The sequence below is a fragment of the Phalacrocorax aristotelis genome, chromosome Z (genome assembly GCF_949628215.1).
Source record: "Phalacrocorax aristotelis chromosome Z, bGulAri2.1, whole genome shotgun sequence".
Taxonomy (NCBI): domain Eukaryota; kingdom Metazoa; phylum Chordata; class Aves; order Suliformes; family Phalacrocoracidae; genus Phalacrocorax; species Phalacrocorax aristotelis.
In genome coordinates this window covers 56,323,186-56,342,776 of record NC_134311.1, presented here as the reverse complement: position 1 = coordinate 56,342,776, position 19,591 = coordinate 56,323,186, and the positions used below count along the sequence as shown (strand labels likewise).

General features: G+C 37.0%; 1 protein-coding gene across 1 annotated transcript in view; it reads left to right on the top strand.

The window, feature by feature from the left end:
• AP3B1 (adaptor related protein complex 3 subunit beta 1) overlaps positions 1-19,591 on the top strand; it is a 156,094-nt gene that overhangs the window by 50,306 nt on the left and 86,197 nt on the right. Inside the window, exons 8-13 of the mRNA XM_075078703.1 lie at positions 9,910-10,071; positions 12,224-12,321; positions 14,924-14,978; positions 15,058-15,129; positions 16,467-16,529; positions 17,441-17,573. Of these exons, the coding sequence (XP_074934804.1) occupies positions 9,910-10,071; positions 12,224-12,321; positions 14,924-14,978; positions 15,058-15,129; positions 16,467-16,529; positions 17,441-17,573 (583 nt within the window). The remainder of the gene's footprint in view (positions 1-9,909; positions 10,072-12,223; positions 12,322-14,923; positions 14,979-15,057; positions 15,130-16,466; positions 16,530-17,440; positions 17,574-19,591) is intronic.

The following is a 19,591-nucleotide window of genomic DNA, read 5'->3' as shown; positions in this document are numbered from 1 at the left end:
GAATGTTACATCATCAGAGTCAGTAAACTGCTAAGAGTATAAAGAAGGTACTGGAGGATTTTGTGCAGTGGCTTTCTTGTTTTCTGGAACTGAACCAAGACTAAAGCTAGTGTTTTAAAGCCAATGAACAGATACTGTTGATAATCTCACCTAATTTGAATCTTATTTCTTGCAGCTTTGAACTATTGTCACATGCTGATGCAGTCTTTTCTTACTGGTAATACATTAATGTCGTGAGATCACCTGGGTTTGGATGATACTAACCTCCAAATAATTTAAGTCATGGAACTGTGCAACTGATCTTTAGACCATGAGGACATTGAGCCCCTATGAAATATAATTCTAGAAGTTGTACATCTGCCTTCCCTCAACTGTTGAACCTCTTTGAAACAACCTGGTGATAAAAGAAAATTCAAAGCCATTTTAGCGAAGGGATTAGTTGGGCACAGAAACACCTCAGAACATCTGTGTCCCAGGCAGATGAAATCTGTGGGAAGAAATTATTTCTGAGTGTGATACCTCTTGTATGAAAAAGCCCTGGTTTTGATCAGTACCCTGAAAACAGGAGGGAGAGTCTACTTCTATGAACAAAGTGACAGCAGAAAAGAAAGGAGGAGTTTTCTTCTTTGAAAACTTCTTATCCCATTCTTTTCCTGTATTTTTAGATCATACATTTTCAACGTGCCACCTTCTTGTATCTCATGTTTTTTTGTATTAATAGGTGGTTGAGACTGTATTGGCTGTTGAATTATAGAAAGTCTGGTAAGGAATTTCAGTGGCACTTCTATTGTAAACCCTCTTTCAGGTTGTATCATTTCTTGGCAGATGTTTGTATTTGAAAAATAGATTGGTTTTCAGCACCATGTGTTAGCCCAATATGAAGGTTATAGAGTGAGAGTTAGAATCAGAAAATATAATTCACAGTGTGACCCAAATATTTCTTCAGTTTCTCCCAACTACTGTTTCTATTAATACTCACTTCAATTTCTATTAGCTGAAAGCATGTTTATCTGTTTAGATAAATAAACTTTAAAAACCCACGAATATAATTGTGTGCAAGGAACCATGAAATCGCATTTGACCAGAACATGATAGCTTTTATCTAAAACTTAAAACTAAAGTACCAGTTTCCATTGTAATTTATTGGATTTATATAATACCTTTTATATAACTGTATTAATATATTACATTTTCAGCATAATTCCAGCAGACTTATTTGAATAGGTTGTAATCTGAAAAATGATCCTCAGAAGAGGGCACTGTAGGAGTCCAAGTCTGTTTCAGTGGCTTCAGATCTGCATAGTTCTACAAATCCAACCAAAACATCAGGTTTTCTTTCTGATCTCTCTATCCCAATAGTAATGAATAGACTGTGGTTATAATTGAGGTAAAAGTTAAAATATTCAAACATATCGGTGTAATATAATGATCGTCTTGCAGTCTTTATTGGTTCTTCATTCCACTGTGGTTCACTTAACCAAAAATGTGTGTGTAATTTTTGATTTGTGTAGGTGCCACAGGTCTGGTCCCTGGTGGAGTGGTAGAATGCGATGTTAGGTAGAGTGGAAATTTTGTATCAATATTTTATATAAATAATATAGGCTATATAGTATTCCTGTATCACACCGCATAATCATTGCATTCTGTTTTTTCTGACCTTTGGACTGAAATTGTTCAGTCTATTTTGACTTAATTTAGAAGGGAGTAATGGATGTACACCTCCTAGTCTTATCATGGCACATTTCTTCAGGAAGTTCCTTACAGATTCTTTCCTGGTAGAATACAGGTCGTATCCCAGGCCACCATTGCATTACCACAGACTTTTTATGTTATGTGTGGCAGAAGGGAGAAATCAACTTTCTAATATTCTCATTCATTTTTAAAGTAACTTTGTTCCAGAAAGCTGTAAACGCATTGTGTCTGAGACTACATGGAACATGCTGTTCTGGCCTGTGACAGCAAAGTCACCTCCCACTTTTTCATTCAGGAATAGCTGCAGTTTGTAACCAATATTGTAACGTGCATCCTGGTACTATGATTCTGTTTGTTGCTCACCTGTTTTGTAATCCCTTTCCTTTCCAGTGACTCTGGACACAAGAGTATCAGCAGGAGTTTGTTAGGTGCTGGAAACTTGTTTTCCTTCAATGTAACAATAAAGTATTGAATAGCTATTTTCAAATAGGAAAAAGAGTTTGATTTGCTTCATTAATTTTGCCCTACAGAAGGGAAAGTATAGGAAGCTTTTAACCTTTACAGAAACTGGGATATGATTCATTTATCTAACGGCCTAATGTTGTTCTGAATGCCACAAGATGCCCTGCTTAGTCTTCAGTTATGGATCTCCTGCAGGCTCCATACCTTTAAGGATCTGCCAAACCCCTGCAGATATTTCTCATTCTTGAGGGAGTATGAAATGGTACTGGATACTTAGGCACTTGAAATACTCCCCTACTTTTACATGGCCATTGGAGCATCTCATGAGATTGTAACTGGGTCCTGTTAGTTCATTCACAGTAGCAAAAGTCTTTATCACACAACTGGTTATAATGGCAGCCTACCTAAGAAAGACTGAGTATTCTTTGATGGCTGGTTAGCACTTGAAAGGAAGCCATTATTTGTGGAGTGGATGATTGGGTCCCTTTATTCTTTGACTCTTCAACTCCCTTTGGCTTAATAAGACAAAAGTTATGACTTGCTCTCATTCAGTTAGTACCTGAAGATCTCTGTGGCAAACTTGGCTTTGTGCCTGCTAAGACCTTTCTCCAGCCGAGCTGCAGATTGTCAGTTACACTTTCATTTCTCAAATATTTTTACCAGTTGAGATTGTGCCTTTTTTTTTAGACCACTAGCAATTCTTCTTGTCAAGCTTTACCTATGCTGACACATCTGTAACTTATTCAAGGACTTCCAGTTTTGAAGAGGATAGATACTTCTGCCAGCATGTGGTTATTAACAAGTGTGATTGGTTGAGATCTGGTCATCTGTCAGAAACTTGTCACAGCTCATCTCCTTAGCTTTTTGAGCAGTCTTGAGGATAATTTTTGGTTTGCTCTGATAGACCAAAGATAGATCTATTATAGTGTTCTGAAATCCATCTGTAAAGAACGTGGAAGGAATTAGGTAGGTGTCTTCACATACAACATCAAAATTACAGACCTGTCTTGGATACATCATTAATCCTTTAAGTAGGAAACTTCTATGTATTTGCTACCATTTCCCTTTTCCAAGAATACCGTTCGTGATACAGCAAGTGGACTGCTGCTCTTGCTTGGATAAGGTGGTTTTGGTATTGCCGTCAGATTCACTGACTAGTGAATAGTCTCAAAACTCTTTTTACCTTCAAAACTTAGCTTATCCAAAACTCTTTTGAGAGCAGTTCTTGTAAATATTAGAAACAGCTCTGGAAGATAGCTAAAATCTTATCTGCCAAAGATTATGCTGCAGGAATCAAAAAAGCTGTGAGTATATTTCCTCATGAATCCGAGGAAAGAAAGTGAAGTCTATAGCTTTAAAATCAGTTAAACCTAGCCTAGGAATGCAAATATTTGAATCACTTCTGAATAGAAGATGGAGCTAATGCTGGTAGAGTGGGTGAATAGTATGTGTTCATGCTTTGCATTTCAGTGGAGTTTTACTTTAAGTCTGAGTTTGTGGATGTGTGAAGTTCTGTTTGGAGGTGATTGTAGCATTCATGTATTGTTCTTTACCCGGAATGGAAGGCACATTCTTGACTTCAAAATCATATTAAATGTAATCTCAAGCAAGATCTCAGTTAAATGTTAGCTCATTTACTTAGTAACTTTAAAAACAGACTAATGGAACTTGTTATCTGGCAGTTTCTTCATTTAAGCTGTTAATACTTTATGAAGATGTCCCTAAACAGTAAGTTTGGAGTAATGTAAAAGAATTACGCATGTTCTTTCACACTAAAATACTCACTTCTCTACTGGATTGAATAAATTGGAGAAGATGAGGAATGCACAAAGTCCATTTGCAGTTCCTAGCCTGGAATGCTAGTGGTCTCTCTGTTTTTAATCACTTCTTTCTCCCAGGATTCTCTGAACTTTTTAGTGATTTTGCAATTTAGAAAAGCTATTAACTGCACAATTAAATCATGTGCTACTACAAACTGTTAAGCGTACTTAATTCAGTTTAACTGAAGACTGGCACTGAAAGGGAATGCCTCTGTTCTGTCCTTCTCCCTTTACCTACTGCTTTTGAAAATTCAGCAGTTCTAGTGATCCTGTGACCACAAAGTGAGCCAGATCATTTTACTGATCCTGGTGCAAATAAAAAATGCTTTTAAACAAACAAAATAACAACAAACTTCTAATGGCATGATTAGTCTTAACTCAACTGTGAAACTGCATCTAAAGTGATTGAAAGGATAAGAGAAAGCATGGGAACATTTTAATTTACTCTCAGAACTCTCATGCTGTCTCCTCCCTGTCAAAAAGGATCAGAGGGTTTTTTATGATAGAGCTGCTAATGTGCTGATTATCATCAGTTTGAGCTCTCATTAGAAGTATGGGAAAGTAAAATTTGAGTGCCACCAATATCTGGCATTTTTTGAAGGATGTGTGAAGAAGCATCTCCCACAGCTTAATGGAGGTGCAATATATAGATACTGAGGATTTGAGAATAATCTGCATGGAATTATCTGTGGAAGCTGGCAGCTGTTGATTCAACATTAATATTTAACACAGGAAGACTTTCATCTCTGAAAGGCAAGAGTCTTATTTTCAGTCCTGTGCTGGCAGTAAACATACTAGTGTGTTAGCAGTGCTGCTTTCTCCATTATACCCCATTCATACATTCTTTCCTGGTTGGAGTTCAAGATGTAGATCTAGTATAAGGGGCATGCTGTTCTGGTTACTATTCTTGTCCTGGATACACAGCACTGTTGCTGAGTGTGGAGGCTCTTGCTTAGGTCTCTCTGCACAAGACTTTTGCCCTTTCTTACAATACCAAGAGACTTTGGCTGTGCTTGCCACCTTGAAGTCTCCTCTGTTAAGTATTAAGTCTCCTCTGTGCCACTTCAGAGGAGACTTAATAGGGTCTCTTCCTTCTGTACAAGCTTTAATAGTTGCACTACAAAGCTTACCTGGGAACAGAGCAACAATTCAGCTAGGTGTCTAAGATGAGGTTTTGACTTAGTGGTCTGAATTCTTGGTTGTAAATTATTGTGGCTCAGTCAGCTTGAAGGGTTCGGTTTCAGGTTTTCTGCCTAGGGCTCAAGCTACCTAACAGAATACTGGTAGTCTGTGCAATCAAGAAATAAGGCTCGTCTGTGATAGCAGAATTTCTAAAAGCAACGCTGTGCATACCAGAACAGGCCTGTTTACTCAGGTAAATGCAGACTTATGAAAAAGAGACACATGAAATATTGAAGAGGCAGATGAAATATTTTATAAGTGGCTGGGAGTTTCATAATCACTAGCCCTTGTTCTTATGGGGGACTTCCACTTACCTGACATCTGCTGAAAATACAATACAGCAGGGAGGAGACAGTCTAGGAGGTTCCTGGAGTGTGTGGAAGATAAATTCTTGACACAGGTGAGTGAGCCAACTAGGGAAAGTGCCCCGCTGGACCTGTTGTTTGTGAACAGAGAAGGACTTGCAGGTGATGTGATGGTTGGAGGCTGTCTTAGCGAGTGTGAAATGATAAAGAGTTTTCAGTTCTCAGGGAAGTAAGGAGATGGGGTCAGCAGAACTGCTATGTTGGACTTCTGGAGGGCAGGTTTTGGCCTGCTTGGGAGTCTGATCAACAGAGTCCCCTGGGAGGCATTCCTGAAGGGCAAAGGAGTCTAGGAGGGCTGGGCATTCTTCCAAAAGGAAATCTTAAAGGTGCAGGAGTAGGCCGTCCGCAGGTGCCAAAAGATGAGCCGGTGGGAAGAAGACTGACCTGAATGAACAGAGAGCTTTAGCTGGTAGTTAGCAAATATGATGCCCATCTACAGGAAGGGCTGGAAGGAGGATCCAGGGAACTACAGGCCAGTCAGCCTGACCTTGGTGTCAGGGAAGGTTATGGAGCAGATCATCTTGAGTGCCATCACACAACATGTATGGTATAACCAGGTGGTCAGCCCCAGTCAGCATGAGATTATGAAAGGCAGGTCCTGCCTGACCAGCCTGATCTCCTTCTAAGACAATGTGACCTGCTTAGTGGATGAGGGAAAGGCTGTGGATTTTGTCTACCTAGACTCTAGTAAAGCCTTTGACACTGTTTCCCACAGCATTCTTCTGGTGGCTCATGGCTTGGAAAGGTGTACTTTCTGCTTGGTAAAAAACCTGGCTGGATGGCTGAGCCCAAAGAGTTGTGGTGAATGGAGTTAAATGCTGTTGAAGGCCAGTCGCAAGTGGCGTTCCCCAGAGCTCAGTTTTGGATCCAGTCATGTTTAATATCTTTATCAGTGATCTGGATGAGGAGATCAAGTGCACCCTCACTTAGTCTGCAGATGACACCAAATTGGGTGGGAAGGATCTACAGAGGGATCTGGACAGGCTGGATTGATGGGCCAAGGCCAGTTGTATGAGGTTCAACAAGGCCAAGTGCTGGGTCCTGCACTTGGGTCACAACAACCCCATACAATGCTGTAGGCTTGGGAAGAGTGTCTGGAAAGCTGCCCAGCAGAAGTGGACCAGGAGGTCTTGGTCGAAAGCCAGCTGAATATGAGCTGACAGCGTGCCCAGGTGGCCAAGGCGGCTAACAGCATTCTGGGTTGTATCAGAAATAGCATGGCCAACAGCACTAGGGAAGTGATCGTGCCCCTGCACTCAGCACTGGTGAGGCCGCACTTCAAGTACGGTGTTCAGTTTTGGGCCCCTCACTACAAGAAAGACACTGAGGTGCTGGAGTGTGTCCAGAGAAGGGCAACAAAGCTGGTGAAGGGTCTAGAGAACAAGTCTTACGAGGAACAGCTGAGGGAGCTGGGGTTGTTTAGTCTGGAGAGAGGAGGCTGAGGGGAGACCTTATTACTGCTCTCTACAACTACCTGAAAGGAGGTTGTAGTGGGGTGGGTGTTGGTCTCTTCTCCCAGGGTACTAGTGATAGGACAGGATAAAATGGCTTTCAGCTGCACCAGGGGAGGTTTAGATTGGATATTAGGAAAAATTTCTTTACTGAAAGAGTGGTCAGGCATTCGAACAGGCTGCCCAGGGAAGAGGCTGAGTCACCATCCCTGGCAGTGTTTAAAAGATGTGGACATGTGGCATTTAGGGCCATAGTTTAGTGGTGGACTTGGCAGTGTTGGGTAAAGAGTTGGACTCAACAATCATAAGGATCTTTTTCCAACCTAAATGGTTCTATGGTTCTAAATGTACAGTTGTCTCTTTTTGATAGTATAGTCAGCGGTTCAGGTTGAAGCTTAAGGATTTGCAAGTGATTGAGTGTTTTAATATTTCTTGGTAACTGCTCTCCACGTCTGGTATGATTAATAGAATTTGAAACAACAATTCTTGCACACCAAGTAGCCTGCAGGCTTTTATCTTTCAGTCTCCTGGCTCTTTTATGTAATACTTTGCTTTCCTTTCCATGCTAATGTGCAAATCTTGCATTATTATATATTCTCTTTGTCTTAGTAAGATCCTTGTGACTACAAATTCTGACTAATTTGGACTTCATCAATTTGATTTTAATGAATTTCTGTTCATTAAACTTATTTCCTTGTGTGTCATCATCATCCTTTGTCTGGAGCATAATTATTTCATACCAGATCTCAACAGATTAGAGAGAAGAGGAATATTCTAAGATTGTAATAAAATACATGACTATGAGAAAATACGGCATTAATACTTCTGCTGTGGGGGTATGAAGAAAGTGATTCAATATAAAGACTCTAATGGGATTTAAATTAAAATTGTTTTCATAAGAGGCATAAGTTGTGTTATAATTATTTGGAACTTGGCATCAAGTATGTTTTTAACCAACAATTCTTTTAAAAAAAATGAGAGCTCAAGCTGTTTTTACAGCAGTGATTAATGAGTTAAATACAGTTTCCAACTCTATTCCTGTTGAGTTCAATAGCACTGATGTGCGTGCCTGTTAGCAGTCAAGGCAGGGATACTGAAGACTGAATCAATGAAGATTGAATTATCCCCCTTCTGTTACAGAAAGCTTCTTCAGTGCAGGGTTGAGATGCACTGGGAACAGGAATTTTGCTTTCAAGTTGTCTGTCCTGTAGACTGTGGGAGGAATTCAGTTACCAGTACTCTTTATTTAGCATCCTGCGTTTTTAGTTTAGAAGGGTGACTGCCACAAAGATGTATAGACAGAGAAGTAAACAAACTAAATCACTTAGTTGCTGTTGCATAAGAAATCGAAGAGCTTACTAGGTATTCTATAAAACGTTAAAAGCACTGTTGCCATCAAATAATAAAAATGAGAAGAAACGTCGAAGGGAAGTTTTATTTTCAGTGTCCTTTCAAATTGTAATTAAAAACAGAATAAAATGAACAATTTGATTTATTGTCACTTCATCCCTCCTTCCCTCTGCCCCGTGCTTCTACGGAAGACACTTTTATGGGCTCTTTCACTACATGAGAGTTTTGACCTAGTTTTCTGAAGACCTATTAAATAAGTCTTTAATTTCTATCTATTCTTCCATTTCCTTATGATTGCTTTGCTACTGCCAGCTAGAATTAAAAAGGTAGATTTGTCTCAGAAGTAATTACGTCTTTTAAAAAATCAACAATTGGGTATATGACTTAAATAATCCTCTTAAAACCATTGTGTGAGTTGCGTATTTCTTAAAATAGTTGACAGAGACTTGAGAGAGCTATTGATACGGTTGGTGTTTGGTACCAGGCAGCCCATTGTAATGTGAATGGCTCCAGCTAACCACAGTAATGCTCTTTGTCTTACTTTAGTGTTCTGGTGACAAAGGGAAAAGGAAGAATTTAGGAGAGCAAGGACACACACTTAGATATAACAAGTTTCAGAAGTCAGTAGTCTATTTTTTTAAAAAAAATTTTGTAATGTTGAGTACTCTCAACATTGATAATGAAGACCACAGCTTCTGGGATCTGACATTCTGTTTTGGTCTAATCCTGATTGTTTCCGTCTTATTTTTCTTCAAGTTTGTGGACTTTTTGATGCTAATTAAATATAAGCATAATAAAACAAATCTATTCTTTGTCAATTTGTTGACTCACATCAGAAATCTTAACTTTTTTTTTTAATTTATCATGTTTATGTAATTGGGTATATTCCTTTATATTCTTTTATTTAGCATTCTGCAGTAAAAGAAAGGCCTCATTTACTAATATCGCAAACTTCAATGAGTTCTTTCAGTGTGTTGTGTTGTTTAAGTGACAATATGCTGATAATTCATGACTTCATTTAAACAACTCAAGGATTTGTACTTCATCAGAGAAGGCAGGGTTCAGGACATATAACCTTTTTCCTATCTAATTTCAAAAAAACCCCTAACACCAAAAAAAACCCAAAAACCAAACCCACAAACCTTCTCCCTTCTTTTGAGATTTGCTGTTTTCACAGATAATTTATATATTGTAGAAAGGGAAGAAGGGAAGAATGCGCATGATTTGCCTTATGATTAAAAAAAAGGGAATTGTAAACAACTGACTGTTTTCAGAAATGTCGGGTTTGGATCATATGCTACAAGTCCAAAAAAGACCAATATTCACACCTTATTTAGTTTATAGAATATTAATGAAGATATTTCATTTAGTCGTTCATCTTATTTCTAAGGAAATTTTGCATATACTGTTAAGCTTTTTTTAGTGTTGTTACATTTAATGCTTTGAGCAAACTGGAGTAGAGGAGCTGATACCTGTTTCTAAAAAAGTGTATAAATCGTATATGAAATTGTGGTGTTTAGTGTTACTTCATTAATGAGTAAAACAATTTGATTCAAATATTCTGTGTATGATTTTGTCTTTTGGTAGGACGATGAGGTGGTGGAAGAATACAGTGAAAAAAATTTCTATGAATCTGATGAAGACCAGAAAGAGAAGGATCAGAAAGTGAAGAACACCTATACTATGGACCCAGATCACAGGCTGCTGTTACGAAATACAAAGCCCTTGCTTCAAAGCCGAAATGCTGCTGTATGACAGATTCTTTTTTTGCTTAAAATGTTAAACTACTAAATATCTATGGTTCTAGAAAATCTAAAAAATTGGAAAGTAAAATCTACACCTCTTTAAAAGTGGTGGTAATATTCTCTAGTAATTTACAGGAGGAGTATGGTGGTTCTTAATTTTTTGGAATTAATTTAACTTCTAAGTAAAACACCTGAACTGAACGTGATATATGCTCTAAATATGAAGGAGAAACAAATTAGAGAAAATACAAGAATATTTGAATCCAACTTCAATAGTATGTGATAACTATACCTTAGCTAGCTTTTAATGCTCAGCATTATGTAATTATTTTAATGCTTAGCAATTTTAATAGTACAAACTGTCAGTTTTGGTGGTACAGATTCATAAAGAAAATCATAGTTATTGATACATTAAGATGTGCTATTCTTTGTGTTTCACATTTTAAAAGCAGATGAGAAGACTCATCTCAATAAAAGAATTATATGCCTGAATTCATCGTCAGTACAAGCCAGATTCTTAGTGTTGGTGCCTTAGCAGGAGTCCAGGGTAGATATGACTTCATGAGTATAGTATGCAGTATGCTCTGCAACATTTCCATGAGATTTTAAGATGTAGGTACATTTTTAGAACTGTGAAAAGCCATGCTGATGGTGAATGATGGTGACATTACTCAGATCACAGAACTTTGTTTCCAAGCTCAGTTTGTCTTGTTAATGAAGACTCGATGTGTTTGGGAAAAGACTTCCAGTGATAATGAATATTCATGTCATTGCAAAAAACAATTGCTGCACCGTGACTAAGTCACCTCCTGACCTGTTTCTGATAAGCTAAACAGGTCAGGTTTTGGTTTCTCCCCTGGAACGTATTTCTATATTACGACTGATGTCTGACTCTTCAAAACCACATATAATCTGCCAGCAGACTTTGGAAACAAACTGAATACAGTTTTACAATAATAATTCTGTTCAAGCACAGCCTTTTGCTAAAATCACTGTTCAACGTCTATGTGATATTTTCTCATCTCACACAAAGAACAAGCGTGTTAGATAAGTTTGCCATCACACTGCACTGAGAATAGGCTCAGATGCTGAACTTCATATTGCATAAATAATTTTCTCTATATTTGTTAAATATGGTATTGATTCTCACATTTATGATCTTTAACTTTCTGAGATGCTTAGGTGCTGTTTGTCAAGTTAAATCATGCTTCTTTGAATTGCTATTACACCAAGTTCTGTTCCATTCACAGAATTTATCAGTAATTGTTTTCTCTTTGACCGTAGAGTTTTGTCAGTAATAAAAATAGTATATTGCTAAAAATAATCCTGTTATTTAATGTTTTTAGATGTTTTACATCACTTTTTATTGTTTAACAATTTTTGTTTCATTGGTACTGAGATTTAAGATACCAAGTCAGTGTTATAATGATGGCTTTACTTGGAGTCTGCTTCCTGTGTTTTGTTTCATTTTGGACAGAAAGTTGACCATGACAGTATTGTAGGGAAGGTTGTGATCTAACTTATTCATTAGCATGAGGTTCATAATTTGTCTTTTATTTATGAGAAAACTTGAAAAGATAAAAAAGTGTGGGTCTTAAGTTGCTTTTACCTGTCTTCTGCTTTTTGCTAGGCAGGATGTAGTTTTTACTTTTTGTTGGATTTGAGACTTCAGAAGTTGCCATAAAGGCAGCTGTCATTTTATAAATTGCATAAGAGAATAATAGAATGAAAGATTTTAAGTGGAAACTAGGTAATACTGAACCTGTATATAATAAAAATTAAACCACAACATTTGCAGAATTTTTAAACAGTATTTCCTCATTAACCTTTCGCAATACTGACTTACTAAGGATGATATCACTATGTTTACAATTTGAATTACCTACATTTTTTCTCTTTTCTTCCCTCTTCCTCTGTCTTTCTATGTATTGTACGATAAATACTGGGAAGAATGAGAGATACTTATTTGGCTTCAATTTTAGAAATAAAAATATCTATCTTCTGATGTTTTTCCCTCAGTCTGCTTTCATTTCAAAGAATGTGGGTATGTACTTTCTGAAGAAGAGTGAATTCACAGTTCTGCAGGACTGAAGCAAATGTGATAGACATGTATGACAATTTGAAGTTAACATGCTGTTCTGAATGTTCTTGCTTAGGTGGTGATGGCAGTTGGACAGCTTTACTGGCATTTGGCACCAAAATCTGAAGCTGGTATTGTCTCTAAGTCATTGGTGCGTTTGCTCCGTAGTAATAGGTAGGTCAAGTCCATACTTGGCATTGATATGTCTACTTTTTATGTGAGTTTTAACTACATACTTGTTTAGCCATAATTATAAGAATATAACTATTGCACTATTAGAGTTTCATTTAAAAATTGTCCTGTAATATAGATTTTTACTCAACAAATGAGAATTATTAAAAGTAATTCCATCACTTTCAGTATCGCATCCAGTGGTCAGTCAATATCATAAGTGTTTCATTCTTAACTATGACTTCCATTCTGAGAAGAATCCTGGCTGCCTGGTTAGTATGCAAATAGAGGCAGTACTAATGAGTTTGCTTAGTTTCGTGATGGGTTTTTTTTTGATTATTGGAAGTTATTGGAAATGTAATTATATTGGAGTTCTTTGCTGTCTTGCTAGGCACTAAAGGAGTCTTCAGATGTGTGTTTTCTTTTCCTGCACTTTGTATTGAAGACTTCTTGTTGACAGAGAAACTAAAAAACGTATTTGTTAAAATAGCACTTGATGCTGCTGAATCCCCCATGTTTCCTTAATCCGTGGACTATTTTTAAAGAACTAGTTTGTATTTCATGCAGGACATGTAATTTTGACTTTATCCTCTTCAGTGGGCCCTTGCCTACTTTCCTGGTAAGGGTCTCACTGATCATGTGTTTTGTAAGATTGATAATACTGTTTTTTTTCTTTTGTGTTTGATAGTTGTGGCATATTATGCCAATACTTGCTGCATAAAAGCGGGTTTTTTTTCCCTTGAGTTTTTAGATTTTGAACTTCCATGTATCTGAATGAAAAGCCTTGAAGGGGTGATAGGAGACAAAATATTAAGATGTTTTCAGAACAACTTTCTAACTAAATGTGGTACTTTTGATTAGAACTTTGCTATGAAAGTTATTTATATTTTAAAGCTGGTCACATCAAACAAAGCGCTTTTTTTGTTGTCTGACAAGATTGCTCGTCTTAGATGGGCTTTAACTTTTGTAAGCCTTGTCACTATAGAGCTCTTTCTCTGCAAACTTCTGCAGCTCACCCATGGCTAACGTCTCTATTGTTTAAAAGTTAGTGAAGTAAAATAGGGCTTGGTAGAGTATTCATGCTCGTACTTCGGATAACAATGAATCGCTGTTATTTTTGCGTTTGGTTTTATAGTACAGTGTTCTTCCCATTATACAGAGATAAGTAAAATGGCTAAAGCAATTTGGCATATGTAGAGGAAATGTATAGAAGTCAAATAATAACTCACAGGTTGAAAGGATTATTTTTGCGTGTTGTTTATTGCTCATTTATACTCAGATTTCATCAAAAGAGAAGTCACATCTTTCCTGTACTCAGCTAGCACCTAAAATGGTGGTGGTCTTCTGATTTTCCTGTGTTCAATGGCTTGTCTGTTCTCTGTTACCAGCCTGTGTGAAACGATTTTGTTATTAGAGCCACTTTGAAATAAGCTTTTGGCGCTTGCCCTTGAAGTTATGTGCCTATGGCCTTTAAATTAATGTCAAATATGCTATAATCTAGTTAGGGTGAGAGTGCCTGGAAGAGCATTTCGTAGCAATTTCCAGTCTTGGTTCATCATGTGCAGCTTCCTATTTCCATGTACCTATGTAAGAATGATATAAAAATAGGTTTAAAAGATATTAAGTACTCCTCTATTATTACTTTTCTTTAGTAAGCAACAGCTGCAATTACCACAGGGCTGTTAGATAGTTTTGAATATGAGGAGATAATGGATGTGATGATTTCTCTATTAGGATGTCATTTGCATCATGGAAGAATTTGAGCACTCATGGTTCAGAAAAATTGCATGTAAATTATTAGTTTTTAAGCAATTGGTGGCAGAAACTCTGTAGTTCAAAAGCTTTTGACTAGTGCCTGGATTTCTTTTTGCTTACTCCTGCTGAGGCATTTAAACCACATCAATGAGAATATCTCCAAACATATTTAATGTTTTTGTGTTTAGAATAATTCGTAATTCTTTTGTCTGTATCTTGACAAAGTCTATTACGTTAAAGTACTGCTTTTTGTTAAATGCTTATCCCTGCCAGTGTATACTCTTAAGTCCCAGGAGACCCTCGCCCTTTTTGAGAATTATTAGATAATTTTTTTAAGACCAAAAAAGCCATAGCAATTCTTGCTACTTGTGCAAAGACTAGCTGTTCTTGTAACTAGTGCAGTCATCTCCACACTACAAATAAAGCCCATTTGGTTTTGTTCTCAGCTGTGTCATCCTGAAATATTTAAGTTTCAAGATGGTGGACAAAATGTAAGGGTTTTGAGAGTTATTTCTGGAGATGCCAGAATGCAATGTTTTAAACAGATTTTTAGCTTAAACGAAGACCAAAGGCCTAGAAGAAGCATTACACCATTGCACTGGTGTCAGTGATTTTTTTGCACATTGAAGTATTTAAAAATGAGAGGCTGGTTTCATCATGCCATCTTCCTGTGAAGCAGATGACGACTTGTAGCAGTTGGCAAATAACTTTCTTCCTTCTATGTTTGTGCCAAGTCAAATGTATAACTAGCTTTGGATTCAAATAGAATTTAACGTTCTTTGGCATGTTGCATTATTCTCTGTATCTATAATTTTGCAGAATAACTTTTGTTTTTCTTTTCAAATTCTAGGGAGGTGCAGTATATTGTTCTGCAAAATATTGCCACTATGTCAATTCAGAGAAAGGTATACCCTATGTACAATCTTCTAAATCACATTTTATATGAAACACAGACGAGCTACATAAATATGTTCTGCATTTCAGGGCATGTTTGAACCTTATCTGAAGAGTTTCTATGTTAGATCAACTGATCCAACAATGATTAAAACACTGAAGGTGAGTTTAAAAGTGAATTAATCTATATACTGGGCAAATCTGTTTGCAACAGGAAGGTAAAATTTTCTTTCATTGGTATGACATACATCATTCTGCACTTGTTCCTTTTTTTCGCTAAGTGTAGAGTTACGTCTTCCAGTTAAGTCCACAAGTGTCCTTCGGGCTTGTTAGGCTATCTGAAAGTTCTCTTGTTACCATGTTGTAGATGGTAGATTGGCTATGTTTATCTATTTTAACCAAAAATTCTGACTTATAATTAGTAATAATCAGCTCAGAGCCTACCATTTTCTGTAAAGTTAAGATTTTTTTCCCCAGTTAATGAACATTGCATTTATCTGTGTTGAATTTTTTTGCCATTTTATCAACCAGTCACCTAATATTTGTATATCGAATATTTTATGCAGCTTTTCTTAGTCAGCGTTTGTCTTCATTTCTCTGAAACTGTAGCATCAACTGAAAACTTTGTCACCTGTCTTCTCATTACTTGCATAGTTCATATGTGAATATGTTGAAAAGCAAAAGACCAACAAAGATACTTGCGGGATTCCAGTGATAGCCTTCCTGTACTGTAAAACAGGCTTTCTTTTTACCTGCCTCTTAATTTATCCACTTGCTCTGTGCGCTATGCTAGATTTAAGAGCCTCTGGTAACTGGTCTTATCAAATTGCTTCTGAAGCACAGGTGGACTGTATCAATTAAGTGTCCTTGTCTGTGTGCATTCAACTCAAAAATCACCAACAGATTTCTGAGGCATGACTTCCCTTTACAGAGACAGAGTTGTCTTTTCTTCAGTTTACCTCATTCAGATTGTATTGGAATTATTTCTTCACAGTTAAAACAACTGGGAAGCATAGCATCTTAACAATGCATGCCAAGTGTTGTATATCCTCTTACTCACCAGGAACAAAGAAGAGGCCTTTCAGGGTCTGATGTTGTTGATGTTGGTTAAGATCTGAGGAGTCTCACAGGTGCAACCATTTCTTTCCTGAGTTTAAAGGTCTTCTATCGCAGCTCATCTGAATATAATGGACATACGTATTTAAAGTCCATTTGATATCCAATGCAACACTAAAGCTAGAGCTCATAGAAAATGCATCACTGAACCCTAGAGTCTTGAAAGTTTGAAAACCTTGCGTGTACTTGCAAGGAGAGTATTCCTCCTGAGTGCCATGCTGCTACCAGTTTATACTGAAATCTGGTATACTCTACTGAACTCTAAGTGGTATTTTTGGTAGTATTACCTTTTATTTATATACAATAAAAGTATAGTGTATACATGGGACTGTTTATAATAGCTTATTTTAGCTTTTGTTAAAATATCTGTTTTTTTCTTGTAGCTTGAAATCTTGACAAATTTAGCAAATGAAGCCAACATATCAACTCTGCTTCGAGAATTTCAGGTTTGTGCAAAAGTGTATTCTCCTTATATGAAACACTCTCTGGCCAATTGCCGTTATTGGATGTTTCATCTAGATTCTTAGTCTTAAATTTTTCAAGTTAAAGTCTGTTCCAGGATAAAATGTTCTCAGAATGGAATTGAAACTGTCTCGTATCATAATGGCTAATGGGCTTTTTGTATGTGGGAAGGAGTTACAACGTTATGTTTCTCACTCTCCTTCCAGCTACCAAAAAAGGATCAAAAGTCATGAGAAAAACTCAGCCATTCCAAATTCTTTAAAACAAATTATACCAACTTGACTGACACTGTAAGTCACTAAATGGTAGGGTCTTAATTTTAGCAATACTTGGCCATTAGCATTTATTGCCAAACCTCATTTCTGAAAGTCATTTGATGAAATGGGATTATTTCCAATATCTGTATATGTATCAGCAAGATATTCTGCCTATATTGTGAAACAGTGTCTGTCCTTCTTTCTTTCCTCTTTGCTTATGACATCTATCTTCATTGCTTCAGTTCTCTGGCTGGAATTCTCTGAAAGGTACTGGTTCTTAGGCAGGTAGGTTATTCATAGTTTCACAGACGCTCCTGGTTAAATGAACTGAGACCTCTCTGAAGAGAGAGCTCGTCAACTCCTCCAACCTTACACACAAACTAATTGCTGTTTTTTGGGTAGTTGCCCCCTGTCCCAAGCTTTCTTGAAATCAGAGGTTTGCATGGCCATGGGTGGAAAGCAGGCAAGAAAATGTCTTCCAAAAGTGACAATGAGGTGAATAAAATATAACTTCTAATGTGCAATGTAGCTTTCTAGATTGAATTTATAATGAAGTATGCCTGTCTTGTGAGAATAATACGGTGAGAATTTGGTTATCAAGGCTTATGTATTGACTAATGAAAAACCTTTTTCCTTAGACTTATGTGAAAAGCCAAGATAAACAGTTTGCTGCAGCTACAATTCAGGCTATAGGCAGATGTGCAACTAACATCACCGAAGTGACTGACACGTGCCTGAACGGCCTTGTATGTTTGCTGTCCAACAGGGATGGTAAGCTAAATGTTTTTTGTTTTCTAAGTAGCTGGTGGCATGTGGCATGGAACCATTTTTTAATGAGAACAACACAGAGCAGATTTTAAAAGTATATGGGAGTTGACTTTTACAAGAATTTAGCTGACATGACTGGATAAAAATAGTGATTCTGGTGCTGCTTCTTGTTTGAAGCACTTCAAAAGGCTTTTGTAATCACTGGGTACTTACATTCTCTTTTGTTAGTGTAATTGCAGGCCACAAGGAATTAATTTCATGTTTACCTGTTTTTTCTCAAAATGCTGTAATTATTAAAGTGTGCTGTTACGATTATAGATGACAGAAGCTTTACTGTTTTATATTTTGTTGCATCAAAACAGTTAGCCTGTAGAGGGTGCTGAAAGCTTGGGATGTTTTTTTTTTTTAGTGCATCAATGCCTAACTGAAAAAACATATTAAAAAATTTAGGATAAACGGCCCCAAATTTGGCTTGATTTTTATAATCTAGCCTTCTGTTATTTTTGTATAGTGAAATGGATTTGCAAGTCACTGAGGAACACAGCAAGGAGCAGATAAAGTCAAATAGGATATAGCAGCATTGTAAATCAATACCTGATAATATTGTATATTCTTACCAGTTACCAATGAATATTGCGGAGACGAAGTCAACAAGGGAATCAGAAGATTATTATATAATGTGCAGTCTACATTAATGTGGTTAAATATTGGAAACAGAGTTAAGAAAGATATGGTTAAAAAATAAGAATGTCAGGAAGGAGGAAAAGTGTGGTTTGGGGGTGGCATAGAGTAATTAAAATTGTTCAGAGAACATAGGTGACATCTACTCTAAGCTTTGAAAAGCAGCATTAATTCCTCTCCATATCTACTGGACATATTTTTCATGGTAATCCTTAGAAGACCTTTATTAGGGACATCACTTTGGCAGCAAGTAGTTATCACATACCCACCGATACACAGAGCTTTCTCTTATTTGGTTTATGAACTACATGTCCTCCTTCTCTCCCACTTCACCTTGTATCAGAAATTCCTGGGAGGCCTCAGTGTATAGGTTGGTAGTTTTAATATATGTAATTTTGATTTCCTAGTGCTCCAGACCTTATGTCCCTTTGTGTTTAAAATATCTTCCCATACTGTGTTAAAAGGCCGTACCTGCACAATGCACCTTGTTGTATTACATTCAGCAATGACCATATTAAAAATAAAAGCCTCAAAGCTTGTTCTTGATTCTGCTTAATCCTACTGGCAGTCTTTCTCTAGTTCAGTAGGCTCCTTTCAGCCTGCAGAAATCTAAAGTTTTTTCTTTCTTAAATAAAATAATAAAACTGTCACTTCAGAATGCTGAGTTTGTTACTTACTAATCCTTCTTTCTATTTTCCTGTTTTGTTTTTCTTTTTTGCTAAGAAGGAACCGAGTTAAGAGGAAAGAGCTTTTTTATTCTGTCGTAGCTTCTGAATTTAATATGTTCTTCAAAGTATGTTCTTTCATATATATATATGCACACACACACATATGAATGTGCATGTGTATACAAAAGTCTGCCACAACAAGATTAGTTTTCTTGACTGTTTCCAAGTAGTTGTCTAGCAAATAAAATTATCTTCTTGTGCTTACTGTTCTGAAAGACTGCAAAGGATATATTGAGGATCTTCTAAACGTGGCAGCTGGCAAATTGCTTTACCATGGCTGCAGTGTCTTTATTCCTTCTTTCAAGGAATGAATAGAATGGCGTAATTTACATGGTACCTTTCCTCAGGTGGCAGGAAATTACCGGTAGTCACAGCTTACTGAACATGAGCAGAGTTTTGGACATGGTAAGGGAATAAAAGAGAGATTTAGCATGGTAAGAAAAAAAATTTTGAGTGTCTTGGTTAATCTTGCTTTCCTCCAACTTTCGTCCTTAAAGTGTGTAAGCAATGTGTTTGTAGTGCTACTTCTTCCATGGTTGTTCAAAGCCTGGAAGCAGTTCTACCGCCTTTGCATAGCATGAAGCCCAGACTGGTAAGTCTAGCAGGCTCTGA